The sequence below is a fragment of the Chaetodon trifascialis genome, chromosome 7 (genome assembly GCF_039877785.1).
Source record: "Chaetodon trifascialis isolate fChaTrf1 chromosome 7, fChaTrf1.hap1, whole genome shotgun sequence".
Classification (NCBI taxonomy): domain Eukaryota; kingdom Metazoa; phylum Chordata; class Actinopteri; order Chaetodontiformes; family Chaetodontidae; genus Chaetodon; species Chaetodon trifascialis.
Genome location: NC_092062.1, coordinates 21758120 through 21779835, shown reverse-complemented (window position 1 = coordinate 21779835; position 21716 = coordinate 21758120). Strand labels below are relative to the sequence as shown.

Here is a 21716-nt window from a genome sequence, read left to right as displayed (position 1 = left end):
TGTATATCCTCACTCTGATCATGTAAAAATGGATCAATTATTCAGATAAAACTCAATCATGAATGTGAGACAGGAACAGTTTCATCACTTTATTAATGAGTTTAATTATTTATACCAACAAACAAAAACTGTCTCTCTCCCTCCATCCCTCTCTTCATCATCTCCTTTATCCAACCGTTCTGTTTCCAACCGTCACATTTTACCCTCAGACAAGGGTGATAAAAGAGCAGGGTAACAGCAAATTAAAAACTAAATGTGACAGATTGAAGGATGGAAAAAAAAACAAAACATTAAAATAGCACATTGAGTCAGCTCTTCATTTAGGGAAGAGTCAGGAGTACTGAGAAAAATGTCCATGGTCTGCCAGCACACATACAGACACACATACATTCCCTGCAGCTGTGCTCAAGAAACTAATCAAGTATCTGTGGAGCAGACACACTGTACTAACAGGTCGAACCTGTTACACTCAGACGACACACAGTCAGCAAAAACAGGAAACGGTCAGACACAGGAGATGATACATGTCAATGGACAAATTCATTATTTCCCCTTTCCTCCACACACACGCGCGCACGAGTGTACACACACACTCAGACACATACACACACACACACACACACACACACACACAGAGTGATCCGTAACTCCCTCCCAACACCACAACCCCGTAGATCCAGAAGCTTGTAACATTCCCTTCACATTGAAGTTAAATGGAAAACTGGAGTTCCACCTGTTGGCGAGCATGTGCACCTGCATACATACAAGACCACAGAGTGGAGAACACACACCGATGTCTGGATTTGAGTACAGCGTCTTGGATGCAACTTCACTTCGCATGTGAAATTGCTGGACTTAAATTTGGAAGAGGGAAAAAAAAAGAGAAAACTATAATCCCTCAATTTTACCACCCCAGTGGAAAAGAAAAGATCCCCCATTCCCTGCCAAAAAAACACAATACAATAAATAAAACATGTATGACAACATTTATGGGGGAAAGAGAAAGTAGTGAAGAGAGAAATGGAGGGAGAGAGAATAAAAATGAAACATTTTGTTCTGTTTTTCCCCTCCTGAAAAGGGACTGAAATGAAATCGTATTTACAAACTGCGACTGAGGATAAACAGTCCGGCCGCTGCTGCACCGGTCTACTAGAGAAAAAAAAATTACAAGAACAACAATATAATAACAATAATAACAAAAATAACAAAATAAAATAAAAGGTACTTGATATTTACAGTTTAGCAGTGAAAAAAGGAGGAAAGAGGGAAGCAGAAGGCAGAGGGATGAGGACAAAAAGGAATGGAAGGGAAGGCTCCAAAAGCTGTTCGGTTTCAGGGGTTTGAGCATCATTTCTGGTCAGATTATTACTGAGATTAGTGGAAGCAATATAGTGTGGTCATCACGGGCTGAGCATGCGCTTTTGAGCGATGGAGGAAAGAAAACTAGACCATGCCGACAGTCAACTGTCGTAAATCATTAAAATCAGTTCCTGCCACCATCACAGGACAAGAAGAACATGGTATGAGCGCCACAGGCAGGCTGTTAGGCGAGGGGCAAAGAGGGATCGACAGTCTCTCTCAAACCAAACCAAATGTGTTCAGTCTTACCCCTGCACAACTGTGAGTACGAGCTGAAAGGACGATGAGGAGCCTGGTGAGCAGTGGAAGCGGCCAGTAGCCTCTCTGTGCCCTCTGCATTCTTAAACATTATCAAGCTGATATGAAAATTAACACCGTAAAGTGACAATTAATGAGGTGACCATTTACCCCACAGTGCTGGGCAACTGTGTTTATGAGAGACATTGAGGCTTCTGTATCAGATGCAGCTGGAGCCCATCACCGATGGCTCCTTGTGTGTAAAGTTATGTTAACAGCTGGACAGTACACATAACTGGCCCCTTTGTTTTCCCTCTCCTCCCTCTGAAGATGTGCAATATTCACTTGAGAATTAACGTGAAACACTTGGTTTCCAGCTTAACCGAAGAAAACATGAGCTTATACTGAAGAAACTGAAGATGTGCACTCTGCTCGTATAAAGCTCCCTCTCATTCACATAAAAGGCAGTTGAGGAGCAAATAGTCAAAAAGAAACTGTAAAGACAGGCTGTGGTGCCCCCCTTTGTAATAAAATTTAAAACCACCTCTCATCTAAAACCACATGGACAACATTAGCCAATATGTTCTGTCTGGTATCAGACTAGGAGATTTTAAAAAACCCTCAGCTTTGTTCACATTGGGCTGAGTGAACTGACAATACTCGAGTAGAGTTCAGGGTAGAAAGTAACACAAGCCACTAATGTATACAGTGGGTTGTATGATCAAACACTGTACAGTACATGCCATTTTTGACCTTACTAAGGATGATTGTCAATATTAGTCCGGCCGTACACATGGCCCTCTTTCTCAACTCTACAGCCAATCAGGACTCCTTTCGATGGCACCACGGCCACACATAAAATTAGCAAATGCAAATAAAATGAACATAAAAAGGGATAAAAGTCAACTGTAGATTATAATACAGAAACTCAATATAACATGTACAACCCCCCTCTCCATCTCATCTCCCAAACATCCTACCCAACCAATGTAAAGTTTCTTTATTCTAGCAGGCCAGAGAAGGGCCACCATGGACTTAGAACTGCAGCTTATATCAAGCTCAAGCACGGCTACTAAAATGTCTTTAAAACAACACCCTCCTGAAGATAGGAGCCAAAGAAATCGCTTTCTATTGGAAATGGTTAAAATTCAGGGAAAATAGCAATGCTGAGTGTTTCTGTGGGTGTGTGTAGTTATTTCTTTTATGTCTTAGGGGTTTGGAGCCGGGAGGAAGGTTGAGAGGGAGAAGAGCAGGGGAGAGAAAAGGAAAATGGGGAAGATAAAAAGAAAGGATGACAGAGGGATGGATGCTCAGGTGCTGTTGTTGATGGATCCAGGTGCTGAGCTGGGCTGGGCGGAACTGTCTGACACACTGCCCTCTGCAGGGGGAGAGAGGGAGCGCACAAAGGTCATCTTACAGAAAGAACTCACTTTTTGTTAGACAATTCAGTGCAGATATATCAATGAAGGGACTGTAAAGCATCTAAAAGTAAAAGTATGTCCTTAAAGTAACATTTAGTATTTGGTATTTAGTGTGGTTATAATGTACTGATAGTTGAGTATCATTGGATGATCTAAACAAAGTGTTGCTCCAAGGATATAGAGTTAAATATGCATCCCTCAGTACGGCCTCTCAATGAAAAAGAAAGCATCAAAAAGGGAACATATGTTGTAATACATACCATGTGAGGCAGGCGATGTCTGTGCACGAGCGTGAGGAGGAATGAGTGTGGAGTTCAACTGGGGCTGGATAGACAGCTCTGAGAGAGCAGGAGAAAAGGCAAATTGTTAAACAGAGGTTTGATTACACATAAAACAGTTAAGGTGCAATAACATCACAACCAACCATGAGCATCTAAGGGAAGGTCATGACAGGGGGAAAAACAAACTGACCAACGGGACTGAAGTTGAAGAGGAGCGGCAGTTCTCGTCCGCTGGGCAGGCGAGTGTTGGGCTGGCGCAGCTCATCGAAGAAGGCGTGTGCACATGCCTCCAGGGGAGACAGCCTGGTCACCGGCGTGTATTCCAGCAGTCGAGAGCAGAGGGCGATGGCCTCTGGTGGGGTACGAGGCTTAAACACCTGACAGGAGGAAAGAAATTCGGAAGATTTAGGGTTCTGTATTAACGTACTCTGGAGAGGAATTAGGGTTTGTGTAAATCCAAGACTGAAGGTGCTCTCTGGCTAGGGGTGGGTGACATGGACCTAAAATGACATCATGATATTTCTGCGATAAGTTGCAGCCCCGTCCATTTTTGGGGGAAAGATTTTAACACGATGGCAGCAGCAAATAGAGGGACAACAGTGCAACTTTTACAACTTGCTGCCACAGTTTGCTGTGTGACCATGTCAGCAACAGAAACTACACTGAGGAAAATGATGAGAGCTGATTTTACGGTATCTGAGCTCCCTAAATTATAAACCTCCTCACCAGCAGAGATGAACAGACAAATCAATAAAGAAATAAGAGACAACTTCAGCTTCAAAGCCTGATTATCTGGTTGGGTTGTTTATGATACTAGTTAGCAAAAAAACTTGCTATATTAATTGTGTCATATAGTTCCCGATTTCCACTATTTCAAAGCTTCAACTCACTCAATTTAGCTGTTTGGTGAGCTTACACCAAGCAGATGGCAGTAGCCTTCAGTGTAGCCTACAGGCAGGTACAGCCGTTAGTTGGAAGCCAGGGTGGCAGAGCTGCAACTGATTCCAAATATTGAAAACTGACATTGCCGGGGACAGAAACAGCCCCTCTCTGTCTGAAAGCACTTTTACTCTTCAGAAAAAACAGAATTGTTAGGTTCCAATCAAGTGTCGACTACTGTCTAAAATGAAAACACACAAGTTGAAGTGCTGTACATGTGGATGTAATGTCATTTCCTCTGGCATTTCCTTATCTCATAAAGGCAAAGAAATCTTTCAGGGAAATGTAAACACTAAAACTATACACTGCTCTTCAGGTAAATGTTATCCAGGATTAATATTCTGCAGTAGTGGGAACATACCTTTGTCCAAGGGTGCGCCTTGATCTGTGGGAATTTGAACTCTGTGTAGTTTGGGTTCATCTCCCGGATCTGCTCCCTTGTTGGTGTCCCCAGGACCTGACAAACAATGATGAAAAGTTAAAATTCATTCATATTAATGATAGGTCCTGCATGCCTGCACACAAAGTGTGGAGGAGGGATTGTCAGTGTAGACGACAACACAAGTATCCTTTGTTGTATGAAGTGTATAGCCTGCATTGTCCTTCTGAGTGTACTGCTCTCCATTTAACAAAACCTGTACTTAGATACCATATTGAAATCCATGTGTACACACACATCGACTGGTGAGGTAGCATATGTATGCAGCATAAACTTTCTTTTTCCTTAGTTCTTACAAACTCACAGCAGCTTCTTGACAGCCAAAGCCTGAACTGACAGTACTTTCAATTCTAAACTTTACACCATGTCTCTTTTCATCTTGCAGCCTGCCATCATTTGGCTTTCGGCCACTGTTTGCAGTCCCCCCGCTGTACCTTGATGATCTCTACTAGCTGGTCCACACCACTGTCCCCAGGGAAGATGGGCTGGCCCAGCAGCAGCTCAGCCAGCACACAGCCGGCTGACCAGATGTCAATGTTGGACGTGTAGTCGGTGGCACCAAAGATGAGCTCCGGGGCACGATAGTACCGCGAGCAGATATAGGACACATTTGGCTCCCCCCGAACTAGCTGCTTTGCACTGGAACATGGTAGAGGCGAGATGAAGCAGAAAAAGACAGTTTAGGAGGTGCATGCCAGTCAATGTGAAACTTCATTTCTCAGTGTGTTTGTTGTCACAAAACAGCAAGTAAGCCACCAAGACAAAGAGGTAAGAAGACATATGACAGATCAACCGGGAAAGTCAAGACTGAGGACGAGATGGCTACAGACACAGACAGCCAACTAAACATGCACGCTGAGACGCAGACAGTCACAACTATGGAAAGAATGATGAAGACAGACAGAAACGCCCTGAGGCAGCCTCTGGTACTAACCTGCCAAAGTCACAGAGTTTGAGGATGGCCGTCTCTGGGTCCACCAGGAGGTTCTGGGGCTTGATGTCTCTGTGACACACGCCCTGGGAATGGATATAAGCCAGACTGCGGAACAGCTGGTACATGTACACCTGAGGGGGGACAGAGACGGTCGACATGATGCCCAACAGTGTTTAACAACTGAGACACAAACATACACATAATCCAAGAAGCAACAGACTTGCAAGAGGCAAAGCAAAACAGCATTTGAGGACATCCAAGTTCACTGTCGTCATGTCTTTTCCCTCTTCTCATGTTTGGTCAGGTGATTCATGACTCATGGGCGGTGCCCTACCTCCAATCAGGGTTTCCACAAGGTAAGCAAAGAATGCATTTTAATACCTGTTTCATGATCATACCAGCTGAAGTCTGACAGTGTGATGGAAAACTACTGGGGACAACATAGCTTAGATTATCACATTTTTTCAGTGCTTCCCAGCAGTAAAGAACTACTAAATTAATGCGAGTTCATTCATGTTCTTGCTAAAAATCGACATTTGCTCATTATGAGACAACGAGCTTCCTACTGTAGCTAGCAATGATGAAAGGGTTGCTACGGGTCTGATGGTGCTGCCTGTCACTCCACAAAAAGGGACTGAACAGAATCACATGATAGCCTGCAGTCAGGTACAAAAACATTTTGTAACTAACATAAATGACAACAGCAGCAAGAGAAAATATTTTAAACCTGTAAATTACATTTAAGAATTACATTCCGAGCACAGAAGCACATGCATGTCTGTACAGATTTTAATTATGTGTAAGTCACTTCTACATGTGCCCTAATTTTGTTTTTGGGTACACCAGAAGCAGCTGTGTGGTGCCTGATGCAGCCTGCATTGGTGTGTTTCTACAACTAAACAGACATATGGGTGAAAAATTATCCTAATCCAACCCCTGTATGCACATCCTGGGTCAATAATGTCATTGCTCACACAGTTAAGTCTGCACCCATTTAATGTGCCTGTGCAATGCAAACAGTAAGCATCTTAATATGACAAATCGCTGTCATCAACACCATTATCATCACTATTGCCCCCATGATGAAGTGACAGCAGGCTGGCCACAGATTACAAAATGATTATGAACAAGATGACTGAGAGATGATGGGTAAAAGGGGGGGGGGGGGGGAGGAGAGGGGTGAGGAGGAGGGAAATGATGAGAGACATAACATAAAACATGAGATCCAGGGGACAGGGAGGAAGATGCTGTGTGCTGTGATAGAAGTGTGTCGCTGGAGGATGGAGGGATGACAGAGGAGAGAGAAAGATTGTGTGTGAGAGAGAGATCAGCATGCATCGCAAAGCCGCAGGGGAGCAGCAGGCTGAGGTAGGGAAATGGGCCATGAGACAGCTATAATGTCCTCTCAGCTGCTACAGACGCTGTACACACGCACGTACAAACACACACACACATACACACGCTGTAAAATGAGCACCCTTTTAGACAGGGAACCAAGTGTATTGCAAACAGATTTATTCCCATGGGACCATCTTTCCCTTTCTGCTTTCATAATCCTTAAACAGTGAGCTGTCTGTGAAAAACAAACAGGAAAACACTTGGCTGTTTATTACATCCACATGCAATTACTGAGCAACTATCAGTTTCCACTGAGTTTCTTTAAAAAGTGCTCAACAAGAGACAAAACTCAGTTCAAGAGACTGGGATGAAATATGCAAATCTCATCCCTTTTATCATTCGACACAATGGCCTAGCATGGAAACCAGTGACTAAAAATCGCAAAAGTACAAATCATCTCATCTTTTCCGGATAAGAGTTTACAGCAGTACACTTCAAACCTCAAGCACACCGAGAGCACAGATCTCACACCTTGTAAAGTAGCAGCCTTTCTAACAGATCAAACTGGATTTGCTTATCTTCTGTACCGTTTCTACAAAACAGCGCGTGCAAGCAACGTTGTTTGGCGTTCGGTAAGTCAGGGCTTCCCAAAAACAAACGAATGCGGCATCGTAACACATCAACTGAATTTCCATTCATGGCATTTTTGACATAAACAGACAGGGGTGAAAACATGACCTCTGTGAGCATTGTGAACACACGTTTGTTTGCAGCCAGAAAGACCACACAGTTTCTTTTCTTATAAGATTAAAACAGCAATTTTCATTTACAATACATAAGAAAAAGAGGTATGAATGTCATATGTGAAAAACTGACTTGAATGAACTTTTTTATGCCTATGGTGGCATACTGCAAGCAGTTTGGGAAAAAGACCCAGGAGCACACCCAGATCTGTGTGTGTTTGTGTGTGTGTGTGTGTGTGTGTGTGTGTGTGTGTGTGTGTGTGTGTGTGCGCGCGCACGTGCGTTGGGTCTACCCACCTTAACATAGATGATGGGGATGGTGGTCTTGGCCTTGTTGAAGTGCCGAGCCACCCTGTACACTGTCTCAGGGACAAAGTCCAGCACCAGATTCAAATACACCTCATCTTTCTGGAAAGGAGGGGAAAAAAGGAAAAAGGACTGTTTAATTAGAGGTGGCAAGTAAAATATAAATAGCTTAAATCCGATGTTACGAGTACGTATAAACAAACCAATCTAATCTAATATGTTGGAGTATACATGGTGAGTAAGTAAACAAAACCGAATTATTGTGATTGTATGCTATGCTATATGATTTAAGAAATCTTTTAGAACAATGACAGAAATTAAAAATTTATCTTAAGCCTTTTACATTTATTGTCATTACTGAATATTTGCTGTAAACGACAACTAAATACAGGAGTAAACACAATTGATTAACCTGTGAGAGTAAATAGAGCTAAAATACAATGGAGTGTAAACAATGTTTGACTCAAATACAGGGGAGGACATTCAGACTCATTGACTCCAATCTAACACTTACTTCATAAACTATAAAGTCTTTCATTACAAAATATGAGACATTAATTTTTACTCTTCACTGCAGCTGAGTTATAACACAATACTTGTGTGCAGATTCTATTCCCATGGGAATACTGTGCTATGTATGCAGTGCTACATTTGGCATAAAATGCAGTGTGTGCCATTGAACATGGCTTACATGTAAAACCACATCTTGATGTGAGGAATCCAAGGACACAATAATTTTGTTTCTATAGCATACAGTTCAGAGGTTATGAGTTTACTTACTCACAACTTGAGTTGTGAGTGATGCTGAACCTATCTGATAAGTTTGGCTGATATAGCTCTCGTTTTCTCAGATGCAGACACATTCAGAGCAAAAGCAAAACCTCTATAATTATCTGAGCAATTCAGCTTAAGTGCCAGGACCCTTAAAACGTAATGTAATGAGTGTGAAATTAATGTACCATAAAGACCAACATCAACTTGTCTAAAACACGTCAGTGAATCATCGTTCATGCATGCACCATTAAATGGTGGGTGTGGAGGGAGAGCGCACCATCTAGAAACTTGATTCCTTCAACATAAAACATCACGTCAGTGCATACACACCTTCTCTCCACTGGAGTAGAAGAAATAACGTAGCCTCACAATGTTGCAGTGGTCCAATTTCCTCATAATTTGCAGCTCTCTATTCTGCAATGGAGAAAGCAAAAAGGAAGGGAAATGGAATGAAATGCATTGTGAGCTCTGCAAAAACATGAATTGCATTGCAAATTGGCACAAGTTAGGACAATTACTGAAGAACAGCATGTTCTAATCCACAGAGTGAAAGAGCAATGCTTTAAAAAAAAAAAAAAAAAACACATCAAGTCATTTGCTTCTACCAAAGGCCACCACAAGCTTCTTTGTAGATGTTAAGTTCCTATTTAAAGCTTTTTGCTTCACTGTAATTATCTGACCGAGTAAGACTGTCTAAGCATACCTTAAACCTCTTGTCTTGGAGAACTTTCTTAATTGCCACCATCTCCTGGCTGTCGATGAGACGAGCCTGGTAGACCACTCCAAAGGAGCCATTTCCTATAACCTTTATGTCTGTGTAAGACACTTCCTGTGGGCGATCAGGGCCCTGGCCGGGTGTGGCGACCACCGTCGTCACTTTGCTACTGTCTCCTGTGGATGAGAGCACAAACACACCTTGTCAGAGAGATCCTGAAATGAACTTCTCCTTGTCAAGACTCAACACCAATGTTACATATCAAATGTTCAAATAATTTAAACATACAAACATACTGTAATGAAATCTTAGCAAGCATTAAAACATCCTTTTATTTCAGTGTCAACAGTGACATAGCCCCCTCCAGTTCAGCTTTTAAACCAGTGTCCCTAAAAGAGAGAGACATTAAACATCAATGAGCACTCACTCCTTCTCTAAATGGTTGTGACCTATGTGGTGCCTCCCCAGACACGCTGCACTAGCTAATGAGCTCCTGATACTTCCCACAACACTTTCTTGCTGCTCCCCTGGGTGAAACCAGACGTAAACTCCTTTCATACTGGAGACACGCACATGATGCAGGTCTACTGCATCTACAGTTGTTGTTGAAGTGCCTAGAGCAGGGCAGCTCAACCCATGTTTAACCCAGTTAAACCCAGTAGACATACCCCTGGAATGAATCCATGTCATCCCTGTGTAAGAGCCAGTTAAGCACATAGCTGTATTTGGTATAGTTTTGATGATTTCCTCATGTTACAGATGTTCTGTTGTCTGAAGTCCATACAACATATATCCATTTTGAATAGTGTGTTATAAGTGACCCAGGCTACAGTCCTGTGTATATTTACTATTATGCTTACTTTTTGAGCTAAAATGCAGGTACACATACTTTAATTATTTGCGACAGGTTACTGTGCTGTATGGAAAGTTTCAGTGCGCAGGGATACAGATGTTTAGGTACAGTGCGATGCGAGTCAAATGTAGACAAGTCTGCCAAACTTCAGATCGAAATAAGCTTTTGACCTCGCCGAAGCGTGTTATATAGAGCAACATCGTGTCAGTGGGAACAGGACATCAAGTCCAGGTGGAGATGTAACTTGTAGATAACAATCACTTGTTACGCTGTGATCGAAACCTTCAAACAAACCCTCATTTGATATTTTCCCTACCTCCAGAACTTTTAAGTACAGTACACTTGGTAAAATTTACAACAAAGATGCTTTGCTGATGAAGTGGCCTTAGAAACAGGACTATAGTACAATGGCTACTACACCCAGATCACATTATGTCCAGCTAAGAGGACAAGTGAGGGCACTAACACTTATATTATAAAGAGTTTTACAGGAAGGAAGGAGTACAGTCAGGCTGCCAGTAACCATCAGGCTCATATTTGACCTTGTGGAAAAGAGGCAAAGTGAGATGATCACCATCTACCAGTAACTGACAGCTCTCGTTAGGGTCAAGTAGCTGCTCTGTGTTTTAGGCCCGTGCACGTGTTGGGCCAAGACTGATTTGACAAATCAGCACCAGAAGCAATGACAGTGAGAGGGTAAGAACAGCAGAGAAGAGGCCCATTGCCAAAAGGCTTGTCAGAGCCTGTGATGAAATTGCGTGGACAGTAGCACACCCAGAAGTGCTACCATTTCCTGGGCTTGCTCACTTCGCCTGTCTCAACAGGACCCCTCCTGATCTCTAGTAGGTCTCCGAGTCTCAAAATGGAGTCAGACAATAAAACATTTTGGTCTCTGCCATTAACTGATGAAAAACCAAGACAGTTGATTCGGCTTAATCGCCTGCTATTTCTGTCTGTATGAATACATTTGTTTTGACCAATGATTGAAAAATTACAAATCAGATTACCATCTCCAGTTGATTTTTGATGACAAATGACAACCGTGTATACTTTTCCCATTTCTCCAGGGAACACTTTTTTAAGCTTAGCAGTAAACAGCAGCTGATAGCATATCCACATGATTGGCCTAGATCTGATCTTTACCTCCAGGTCAGCAGAAAAATTTTCATCTTTTGAGATCAGTCCTTGTGTGGTTCCTCCACATTCCTGTGTTCAAGCTACACAATACACTGGTCCTCTGTGTTTCCTTTTAGCATCACTTTCCCACTCTTTTTAAACAAGTCAGAGGGGAGCACATTAAATATGGAGCAGCTGTGGCATGATAGTCCCTTGAATAATGAATGCAAAAATGAGCACTCTGCCCAGCTGTCAGGGAACAGCTTTGGTTTCTGATACGTCAATGAAAGCCTGATGAGTAAGAGAAAAGGGATGTGCAGAGTGGCTTTTATCACACCCACACAAATCAGCAATTATAGCCTGAGGCTTGTTTTTAAGTGTAAAACTTAGCAACACTTAACTTGAGAAAATGATCAGCAATTGCATGATAAACTACAAGAAGCATTAGCGGTCTATAGGAATTACAGCAGCACCTTGCCTGATATTCTATAATGATGGATTTACACTGGGTGTGGCTTGGATAAATCACTCCTAAGTATTGCTGCCTCCACACAGGATGAAGCTTCAATTGACCATACACAAATCAGGATCACATAATATGCATTATGAAAGCAACTATCAATGGTTCTTACATTTGCTGATCAGGAAACTACATAAGTTTATGTTCTTTTTTTAATGCCACAGACTCAAGATGGTGCAATGCGCAGATCCGACTTTTCTCTCTACCAATTCCAATACCTCAACTCAGGGTATCCATCAATGTCAAGTGCTGATCCAATATGGTGCTCTCCTATATTTCTCCTAAACTCTTTGGAAATTTGTATCTATAATCACACAATGTGTGAAACTTTCACTTTTTGTAAGGTTAGTGGGCCAGGGCTTGCGATGATTGCATTGGCACTAAATACTGAGTCAAAGGCCAACAGTAAGTCTGATGATGTTGATAATGTAAATGCAGTTAATCTGTATTGGTCATGTCTTGCTGATACCCAATCCGCTAAAGGCTAGCACCACTAGATCAGTAGCAGTGCATCTCGCTTTGCTTCACCATTTCCTAGGCTGCTAATGATACATATGTGTTTGTCCAAGACCTGAAGGCAGGAAAGAAACAACTGCAATTTTAAAGGATGGAACAGCATGTAACAACATTTAATAATTCACAGATCCCAATAAAATACCATAATAATTTTTAAGTGCATAACTAGTAGCAGAAAGGCGCATCTTATTATTTAAAGAAATTAGGCCAACTTTAAAAATAATGTGGGTATCTGAAACCAGGTAAAACCAGTGATTTTAACATGATTTCTCGTGTGTGAACATGTAAAACAGGGATGAATAGAGCTGAATAATAAGTAATAAAAGCTGGGTGAAAATGCCTGCTCAGTACTCTTCTTTATTGATTATTCGATCAGACCATCTCTGGTTGAACTCAAACTAAATTATATTTAGACAAAGTTACGACTGTACTGTGAACGTAGTTTAAACTACTCATGTTTAGACTACATAGAACATTTGAGAAACTTTACCTTTTTAAATGACACCGGGCTTTTTAGGAGGAAAATTTATATTCTTTAAAATATGGTGTTTGAAAAATGTTTTGTTTTGGTATTGCTACCAGTGGTATCAAATAATGTCAAATGATAAAAAGACACAAGATTGATTTTGTGACTGATGTTTGTTAGGTCAGTTCTAGTCACTCGATATCCGTAACTGCCACATCCATAAAGGCTTTGAGGAGCCAAAATGACTATATATTTTCTTTTTACCCCTCTTTTGGTCAGTCTCAGCTGGTCTCTGTCACCTCCTAATCTAAATGAGGACTTACAGTAATCTTCAGTATTAATGAAGCACACCATTTAGTTGTTCCAATTAACATTTTTTTCTGCTGTCAAGCAACTGAATGAATTAAAAGTAGTGATTCAATCATGGGTTGTTAATACGACCTGTTAGTAAAACAGTTATTCCTTCACTGCTGCAATAAAACCACTGATCAAATCACTATTATATGCTGCCAAGTTGTATAACAATAGTAAATTGAGTAAAGAGTAAATACATCAGTATTGTGTGATTGGCAGAACTTGCAGAATCAGAATGAGACAGTAGAGGCAGCAGAAAGTGGCCCATCTAAATGACTACTTGACAGCATCTGACCGCTTCTGAACGGGCAGACATAATCCTGCTTCAAGCTCAGTTTTCCCCATGAACGTTAAAAAATGAGCCTGGGCTTTTCAGATTTATCCACTCCAGTGAACTTAGCTTTGGGTGTGAAAATAGTAAGGTTAGTCTGCCCAAAATGTAGGGATGTTTTCAGATATAGCCAGCTTTGTATCAATGTAGGATATAAAACACCACCTTTGTTTGGGTTTCTGCAGGTCCAGGGACCTCTGACACAAAAACAATGCTTTCACAGATCCTAATGACCAAGACTGACACATTCTGAAAACTGAACAGGGGAAAATGTGATCTTACATTCAAAAGCAATGGATGTCACTGAGTTGAATCACTTGATGAGGACTCAGTATGCATTAATTGTAACTGTATGTATTAAGTTCAGCAAATGCTTAAAACACAGCAGCCTGATTTGAGCCTTATTCATTTTTCTTGTTAACCATTTTGCCTGTTGTAATAAATAAACTTTGTATTACTTTCTGTCAGAGCCCAAATAACTCAAGTTTTTCTTTCCTGTTTTGAAAATGCTGTTTAACACATGAGCTATGATTGTTTTTCTTCTTTTAACTCTCTAATTCTGTCCTTCGGCATACCTTTTGTCCACCTATACAGATCTTCAGCCACCTGCTACCGCCGCACAGCTACATGACTCCATGACATGACTGAGTATTCTGCAAGTTCTTGTCATCACACCAACTAAACCAAATGGTGGGACTTTGCTGTTGGCAAACCAGGTGTTCCAGTACAGGCATCAAAATGTTAAAGCAAGTGAGCATGTTTAACGACTAGTATAAAAGTAGACAACCTATTTAAGGAGATGATGGCTAAGGTATACTGAAATGCAGTCTAATTCAGGACTTGTCTGCCACCTGAGGGGTACTGACACAGCTGCACAGGCAATACGCAAAATACATGTTTGCCAAACTGTTTCCACTTCACTAAGCAAGAATTTTCACTCCTGGTGAAAGATGACCTGTAATGGGTTTGGACTGTAGTGGATGAGCTGTTTCAGCCGATACAACGATGCTTATATGTACACATATATTACAATATACTGGTTAATCAGCCGCCGGGACACAGAATTCATGTTAATATTTTCACTGAAAATAATTCCCATTTCTTCAGGCTACCACACGACGTATACTAACGTAACTCTGGTTTGGCAAAAACTCAGACTAGACCGAGGACGACGCCTAAAAAAACTTAGACTATATAATTTCAACCTACTCCTTACAAACGTTAGCAAGCTAGCTAGCTTCCACATTTGATATTAATGACAAATATATTTGAACGTCGGCTAACACCAACTCTATTCTTGGGTTACAATGCAATAATAATCATTAAGTAATGTTAACGTGATTTATCGTCGAAATATCAACGGCTTAGTTCCAAGCTTGCCACCAGCAGCTAACGATAATGCTAGCTATGCGATAAAAGCCCTTGATCGCAGCGGTTCCTTAATGAAAAACACAGCTAGCGTTAGCTGGACAGCTAACTTAAGTTAGCTAACCTGCTAACAGCTTGCTGGCTAAGGTTAGCTCCGCGACAATGATCGACATTAAATACACTCCGGTACATTTCTTTAAAAATAACGCACAACCTGAGCCTTTTTAAATAACATATAAGTTGGGCTTGTGCTAGAAATACAAAACAATACTTACTAGGCAGTTTCAAATTCCCAAAGCTCGTCGAACTGCTTCCACTGGCTTGTGAAGCCCCAGTTTTTCCTGTCGAGCTTCCACCGGCTACTGCTGATCCGGCAACGGCTGCAGCGGATCCGGGAGCTCCGGGAGGCTCAGCGAATGAGCTGGTCCTGGGCCGCCCGCTGCCGCTCATATTTGTGTGAACTAAACCCGGGGCAAGGTTGAACGTTATTACCAGCCAGACAGACACAGACTTAAGCTATATATGTAAGTGTTTTAATATTTCATACAAAAATAAACTACACTTACGGCGTTCTGTATAGGTTGCCCGTCTCCCCCTTTCTTCCTCTGTAGAACGGTGATGGTGGGGGGACTGGGGAGTTGACGCACAACGACGTAAAGCTCGCAAGGATTACTGGGAAAATGAGTTATTGGGAGCTTGGAGGCCACACCGCTCCACTAACGAAAATCTGACTTCTCATTTACGAAGAAAGCCACGATTGAACTGTTTACTCGGTGCCACTTTGAAGTTTGCGTTTTGGACATTTGGCCAACACAGTACTGAATGGGTCGGCATTGCGTTTTTAAAACGAACAGAGTAATGGTGTATTATTCTGTAAAAGTCAGACATCCAGCAAATCACACGAAGTAGATAACTTAAAATTAATTACCTTCAAAGAAGATTAGAAAATAAAAGTTACCAGGAAATACAATTTGCGGTCAACAAAAAACTACAATGCCCGACAGTGAAGCAGAGTTTACGACTGACAGTCGCTCTGTCCAATCACAAATCCTAAAATGTTCAAGCTACCGCATTGGGCGGGGTTTCGTATCACAAGAATGAAGGCGATCAGCGGGCAAACGTTTCACTACATGCTTCGAAATGTAATTTCCCACGGACACTGTTCACATTTTAGACTCCCATGCCACAGACGGTGACCAGGGACTAACATAGGACATATGCTTGACTGAACTAAGAGTGATGACCACACGAGGGATTGTCCAACGAGAGTAAATGAGAGGTAAGGAGAAAGAAGGGCCCGCCGTCGTAGCCGGAGAGCTGCGGGGAAAAGTGGGTAGCGCCGCCTGACGGACCGCCCGACGAACCGGGGAGCCGCTATCAGGAAACCGCGGTGCCGAGAAACAGGTCTGCAGTATCGGAGGGAGCGCCGCCAACAGCTCTCCATATGCCATCACACACTGTAAACAAAGATATTAATCACATTTGTGAGGAAAACCGGGCACTGACCAAAGACAGTACTGAGTGGTGGTCGCATTGTTAGCAACACGGGGCCTTCGCTTGGCTAACGGCTGAATATTGCGATGTTTGTTAGTGAGATTTTTTCTCAGTGTCTGGGTGAAAACAGCTGGGTCTTTCTATTAATGGATCTTTGTATTGTGGAAGTTAATGACACATGTATCGCTGTTTGTGCTGTGTTAATTGAAGCCTGACCACCATATATTAATCGCTTGATGGCTACTACACAACTGCTTATTTAAATATTGACACTGCTCAGTGGTACATGTTGTCACTTTCATTTTTTTTTTTTTTTTTTACCACAGGTGTGCTCTCATACTGCCCCCCTTGACGACAAAGTAGTCTTTATTCACTGGACACCGCAGAGAAGTTTCCTGTCATCACTCACCATCGGACATTCCCTTTCATGATACACTTGCAGCCTTCATAAGACGACACACAAACACAGAGCACCAGCATGGCCGAGCAGCAGGAGGAGGCGGAAGGTGTGTACCTGGAGCACCAGTACATGTGCAGTGAGTGCCATCAGCTCTTCAACACCCTGGAGGAAGTGCTGATCCATCAGCAGATCCACACCGGCCAGGAGGGAGAAGGGGAGGTAGGGGAGGCCATGACCATCCAGGGCGTCCCAGAGATGGGGCAGACCCAGCAGTACCAGTGTTTGGAGTGTGGGACCCTCCTCATGAACCCGGAGGAACTGCTGCAACACCAGGAAATGCACATGAGAGAGGCGGGGATGGAGGTGGAGCAGCAAGGTGAGAGATTTGATTGTGAAACACTGGAGTGTGTTGAGATATTAATAATGTAGGGAAGCAAAGATTACAATTTGGACTGCATACTATCTTAAATTCATTACTGTCTCTGAGGGTTTTGTTTTTCATTTGCCTATTAGTCAGAGGAAGAAACAACACTCTGTGTGTGTGTGTGACTGTCCCACAGAGCTGTGTGAGGTTCTGGAGACGGAGGATGCAGGCTCGGAGGCTCAGGTGTCGGGACCTGTCCAGTACCAGTGTCTTGACTGCCTGGCTCTGTTTGACTCACCTGAGACCTGGCTCGAGCACCGGCGGACCCACAGCAGGAGCAGCACACACAGTAACACAGAGACCATTGTAAGGGGCCGAACACTCGACAGACTAATAACGTTTTTGTTCTAATCTGAAAGGTATAATCCATCCACCTTTTACTGTATGAGTACTAAGGTAGTCTCTCTGTTATTGTTACGATTCTAGAAGTTTAAGAAGTCGACTGATGCAGACTTCTTAAGACAGTAGCTCTTATTTTGTGTGATCAAATGTGGTAGGTGTAGTTGCACCAGTAACATGGTTTTGCACAATACATGTATTTTATGACATGTATACTGAGCTACAGTATTAATTAGTGTGGGCTATATTCTGCATTGTCATTCTTATTTTAAGTCTTTGCGTGCAAATGAAAGGGTAATTGTCAAACTATGCTTAAATTATGGAGCACTGCATTAACTGAAGATAAACCCCTGTTTTATTTGTTCGTTTTTCTTTTTATTTACTTTTGTCCTTTGCAACAGGAGTATGTGCTACAGCCCGATGGCACCGTCACTCCACTGAACAACATGCAGAACTACGTGCTCAGTGAGCAGCAGGCTGGAGAGATCTTGGCGCAGGTACTTGGGATTGTAAACAACTCACAACCGAGGAATACATTTGACAGCTAGATGAAGGTTTTAAGGTTTTCTCTCTTTGAAAGCTCTTTTCTCTACATTTCTGTGTGTATGTTCCAGGTACTTGCCCAGCAGCAGCGGCAACAACAACAACAACAACAACAACAACAGAAGAAACGTCAGCCTGTCTCCAAACTTGCTGCACCCTCCCATTCCTCCCTGCTGCCTCCAGTGATGCCCACCGCCGGTTCTGCCACCATGCACCTGCAGATTCTCACAGCTCAAGCTCTGGCAGACAACTCCAGCATTCCCAGTCAGCGCCGCTCCAAGCTGCCCCCCCTGTTGCCTGCGGGGGGCCGAGGCTCTTTGACAAAGCTGGGGGTCTTGGAGAACGGTGTCCAGAGACTGGAGTTAAGGTTGGCCCCAAGTGTCCAGGATGACACCCAGCAGCAGCAGCAGCAGCAGCAGCAGCCAACAGAGGTGGTGGTCATCCACCCCTATGAGTGCTCAGAATGCTCCCTTCTCTTCCACACCCCAGAAGACTTCCTCCAGCACCAGGGAGAGCACTTCCTGGGTCAGGACAAAGAGAGTGGCGAGCCCGGTGTCATGAGTGGCCTCGAGGAGGTGCGGGGGCGGGAGGAGACCACAGAGAAGGTGGAGGACATCAGGATTAGAGTAGCAGAGAAGAAGGCAGCAGTCTGGTCCCAGCCCCAACAGTGTGAGCTCTGCAACCGCACCTTCACCTCCATCAACCGGCTGGCTGCTCACAAACGAGTGCACGAGCAGGGCACGCACGAATGTCCAGAGTGTGGCAAGGTGTTCAAGAAGGAAACATCGCTGCAGACACACATGCGCACACACTCAGGCGTAGCCAGGTACCTGTGCGTGGACTGTGGCAATGGCTTCACCACTGAGATGACTCTTGTCATGCACAGGTAAAAGCTTGGTGACACCACGGTAGCCAAGATAACAGAAACCGCAGATATGCACTATTCATTGTATTTCATCCTTTTCTTTTGGTGTCTCGCAGGAAGTCCCACACTGCAGACCCCCTTCACAAGTGTCAATTCTGCAACAAAACCTTCACCAACATGACCAAGTACCTCTACCACCGCAGAACCCACCTCAACCGCGATTCATCTGGCACACCCGTCCCCGTCTCCATGGTAGTGACATAAGCATGTCCACCTCCCAGCTGTGTTCACGACCTCAAGTTAGTATGACGTTACATTTGACATCACTGTTTTCTTCTCTAGGTCTCAGCTCCAAGAAGAGCATCTCTCTCCACTCTTGCCATCCTACAGAGAGCAAGAGAGAAGAAGAATTCCCACATGGATGATGTGAAAAGCAAGCTGCTGCCCCCTCTCACAGATGAGGAGATGGAAAAAATGGGAGAAGAACCAATACAAAGTTCTGAGAACAAAGTAGAAGGAGGGGAAGAGAAGGGGCAGGGGGAGGACAGCAACATGGAAGTGTCTGCCCCACTCGAAGGCAACAGCAGTGACCTGGTGGAGAACGCCACCAAGTCTGGCTTAGCTACGAACCCTGCTCCCCTAGGTGACACTGGTGCAGAAGTCATGTCTGGCTCCGCCGATCCAGCAGAAGCGGCTTCAGCTGCATCAGCAGATAAAGGGTCCTTTTCTTGTCGTTCATGCTCTAAGACTTTTCCCTCCCAGCTGCAGCTGGTCCACCATAGACGCAAGTCACATGTCACTGAGCGCAGATTTGTTTGTGGCCACTGTGGGAAGTCTTTCAAGAAGCATATCCACGTGCGCAACCACATCCGCACTCACACCGGTGAGCGGCCCTTCCAGTGCTCTGACTGCGGCAAAACTTTCTCATCTTTAGCCAACATGATGAGGCACAATCTCATCCACTCTGGAGTGCGACCATACCGCTGTGATGTCTGCCACCGCTCATTCTCACAGTCCTCCAACCTCCGTCAGCACAGCCTGATGCACTCTAATGCTGCAGCGCTGTGCTGCCCGGACTGCCCTGCAACCTTTCGCTGGCCCACCAAGCTAGCAGCACATCGTTACACTCAACACCCAGGGGCCCCGGCCCCTTTCCCCTGTCCTCACTGTGATGCTGGCTTCCTGACCAAGAGGCAACGAGAGAGACACTGTCTGGAGCAGCACCCCACTCTGGTGCAGGCTGGTCCGGGGATGGATGTCCGCAAAGAGAAAGACAACCATGCAGAGATGGGCAAAGATCTGACCTCAGAGCCATCCACCTCAACCGCAGTCGAGACAGAATCAGAGAATTCAACCAGTCTTGTGCGAGGGGGTCTAGATTGCAGCATTTGTGGGAAGAAGCTCAATTCCCCTGCAAATCTGCGACTTCACAGACTGAGCCATGTCGCCTTAGGCCCCGGACGGCCCCGGTGCACCTCGGGGAAGCGGCCCAAAGCCCACCAGTGTCCTGTTTGTGGCAAGCTGTTTGTGTCTTCCTCTGGAGTTGCACTCCACCAGAGAGTCCACACTGGTGAGCGACCCTTTCCTTGCCAAGTGTGCGGCAAGCGCTTCCGTCAGAACACACACCTGAGAGAGCACCTGCGCACGCACTCGGGTGAACGGCCATTTCGCTGTGAGGTGTGCGGAAAGGGTTTCATCCAGAGTATGCACCTGGCTGAACACCGGCGAACACACACGGGCGAACGGCCGCATGTGTGTCCGCAGTGTGGCAAAGCCTTCAAGACCTTCTCCAACCTGAGGAACCACAAAAAGACTCATGCCAGGCAGCAGAGGCTCGATGAAGAGGCTGCCGCCCAAGCTGCCTTGGAGTCCGGGTCTGCTGTGGCAGTGGTGGATGCTTCGGCAGTGGAACTAGCTAACGGGCAGCCTCAGCTCATCCAGATTGAAGCCTCAGATCTTCAGCAGGTCAGAATGCATCTCCGAGTCACCTCATGTCTAAACACTGCCGTTAAAAGCAATGCACGATGCTGACATGAGCAGGTGGTCACGGGGACGAGGTTTCAGTCTTATTTTGTTAATCATTCAAGGCAGAATAAATAGGATTTAGATAGAAATTACATTAAAATGTTGATTTTAAATGGTATAAGAGGATGACGTTTAATCAGTCCCTGTAAGTTTGTACCCACTCTGCTGTTCATTGAATTCATTCTGAATTCTGCTCCCTCCTCTTAGGCACAGGGCACTCCTACAATCATGTGCAATGAGTTCGGGGAGACCATAGCCATCATTGCCACCAGTGAGGGCGAAGCGCTGCCTCTGGAACAGGCCTTGGAGATCTATCACACGGCGTTGGAGAGCAACCTCGCTGTGGATGGACTGCAGCTCCTCTGAGGACTTATTTAAGTTGGCAAAAAAACAGACTTTACTCTGCTGTCGCCAAATTGATGAGCTCACATCTAATCTATCATTCATATGAAATGGATGTTTTCTTCTGTTTCTAAGGATTGTTTGTGCTGTTGAAGTATTCTGTTGTAAATAGATGAAATCAATAAATGTTTTTTCAAAAACATCTTTCACATCGCCAGTGATGAAATCACTTGAATTGAACACCTATTTTTATTTGCATACTGAAAGATACAGA

At 43.9% G+C, this 21716-nt stretch overlaps 2 protein-coding genes across 3 annotated transcripts; one reads left to right on the top strand and one right to left on the bottom strand.

The window, feature by feature from the left end:
* Nucleotides 1–75: 75 nt before the first annotated feature.
* Nucleotides 76–15651, bottom strand: gsk3ab (glycogen synthase kinase 3 alpha b). Its single transcript, XM_070966342.1, has 11 exons — nt 15577–15651; nt 15286–15471; nt 9475–9662; nt 9102–9185; nt 7989–8099; nt 5611–5741; nt 5111–5315; nt 4599–4694; nt 3489–3675; nt 3278–3355; nt 76–2974 (listed from the first exon to the last, which is right to left on the bottom strand). Exons 2-11 carry the CDS (start codon nt 15458–15460, stop codon nt 2907–2909), a joined length of 1323 nt encoding a protein of 440 aa, XP_070822443.1. The 5' UTR covers nt 15461–15471; nt 15577–15651; the 3' UTR covers nt 76–2906.
* A 425-nt stretch (nt 15652–16076) lies between these two features.
* Nucleotides 16077–21637, top strand: znf526 (zinc finger protein 526). 2 transcript variants are annotated; one of them, XM_070967487.1, is made up of 8 exons: nt 16077–16289; nt 16831–17280; nt 17465–17634; nt 18069–18164; nt 18282–19096; nt 19192–19327; nt 19418–21040; nt 21308–21637. In XM_070967487.1, the coding sequence occupies exons 2-8, from the start codon at nt 16983–16985 to the stop codon at nt 21464–21466; spliced, it is 3297 nt and encodes a 1098-aa protein (XP_070823588.1). In that variant the 5' UTR covers nt 16077–16289; nt 16831–16982; the 3' UTR covers nt 21467–21637. The 2 variants fall into 2 exon arrangements, with proteins under 2 accessions (XP_070823588.1, XP_070823590.1); XM_070967489.1 differs by lacking the exon at nt 16077–16289 and having other exon boundaries at nt 16856–17280; nt 18300–19096.
* Nucleotides 21638–21716: the final 79 nt, after the last annotated feature.

Excerpts from the sequence above, each read along its gene's own strand:
- gsk3ab (XM_070966342.1), bottom strand. The coding sequence starts at position 15,460 with ATGAGCGGCAGCGGGCGGCCCAGGACCAGCTCATTCGCTGAGCCTCCC. Across the intron at positions 9,186-9,474 it reads TCCAAGACAAGAGGTTTAAG|AATAGAGAGCTGCAAATTAT; the intron begins GTATGCTTAGAC and ends TCTCCATTGCAG. Across the intron at positions 5,742-7,988 it reads TCCCCATCATCTATGTTAAG|GTGTACATGTACCAGCTGTT; the intron begins GTGGGTAGACCC and ends GTCCCCCCTCAG.
- znf526 (XM_070967487.1), top strand. The coding sequence starts at position 16,983 with ATGGCCGAGCAGCAGGAGGAGGCGGAAGGTGTGTACCTGGAGCACCAG. Across the intron at positions 17,635-18,068 it reads ACAGTAACACAGAGACCATT|GAGTATGTGCTACAGCCCGA; the intron begins GTAAGGGGCCGA and ends CCTTTGCAACAG. Across the intron at positions 19,328-19,417 it reads CACCCGTCCCCGTCTCCATG|GTCTCAGCTCCAAGAAGAGC; the intron begins GTAGTGACATAA and ends TTTCTTCTCTAG.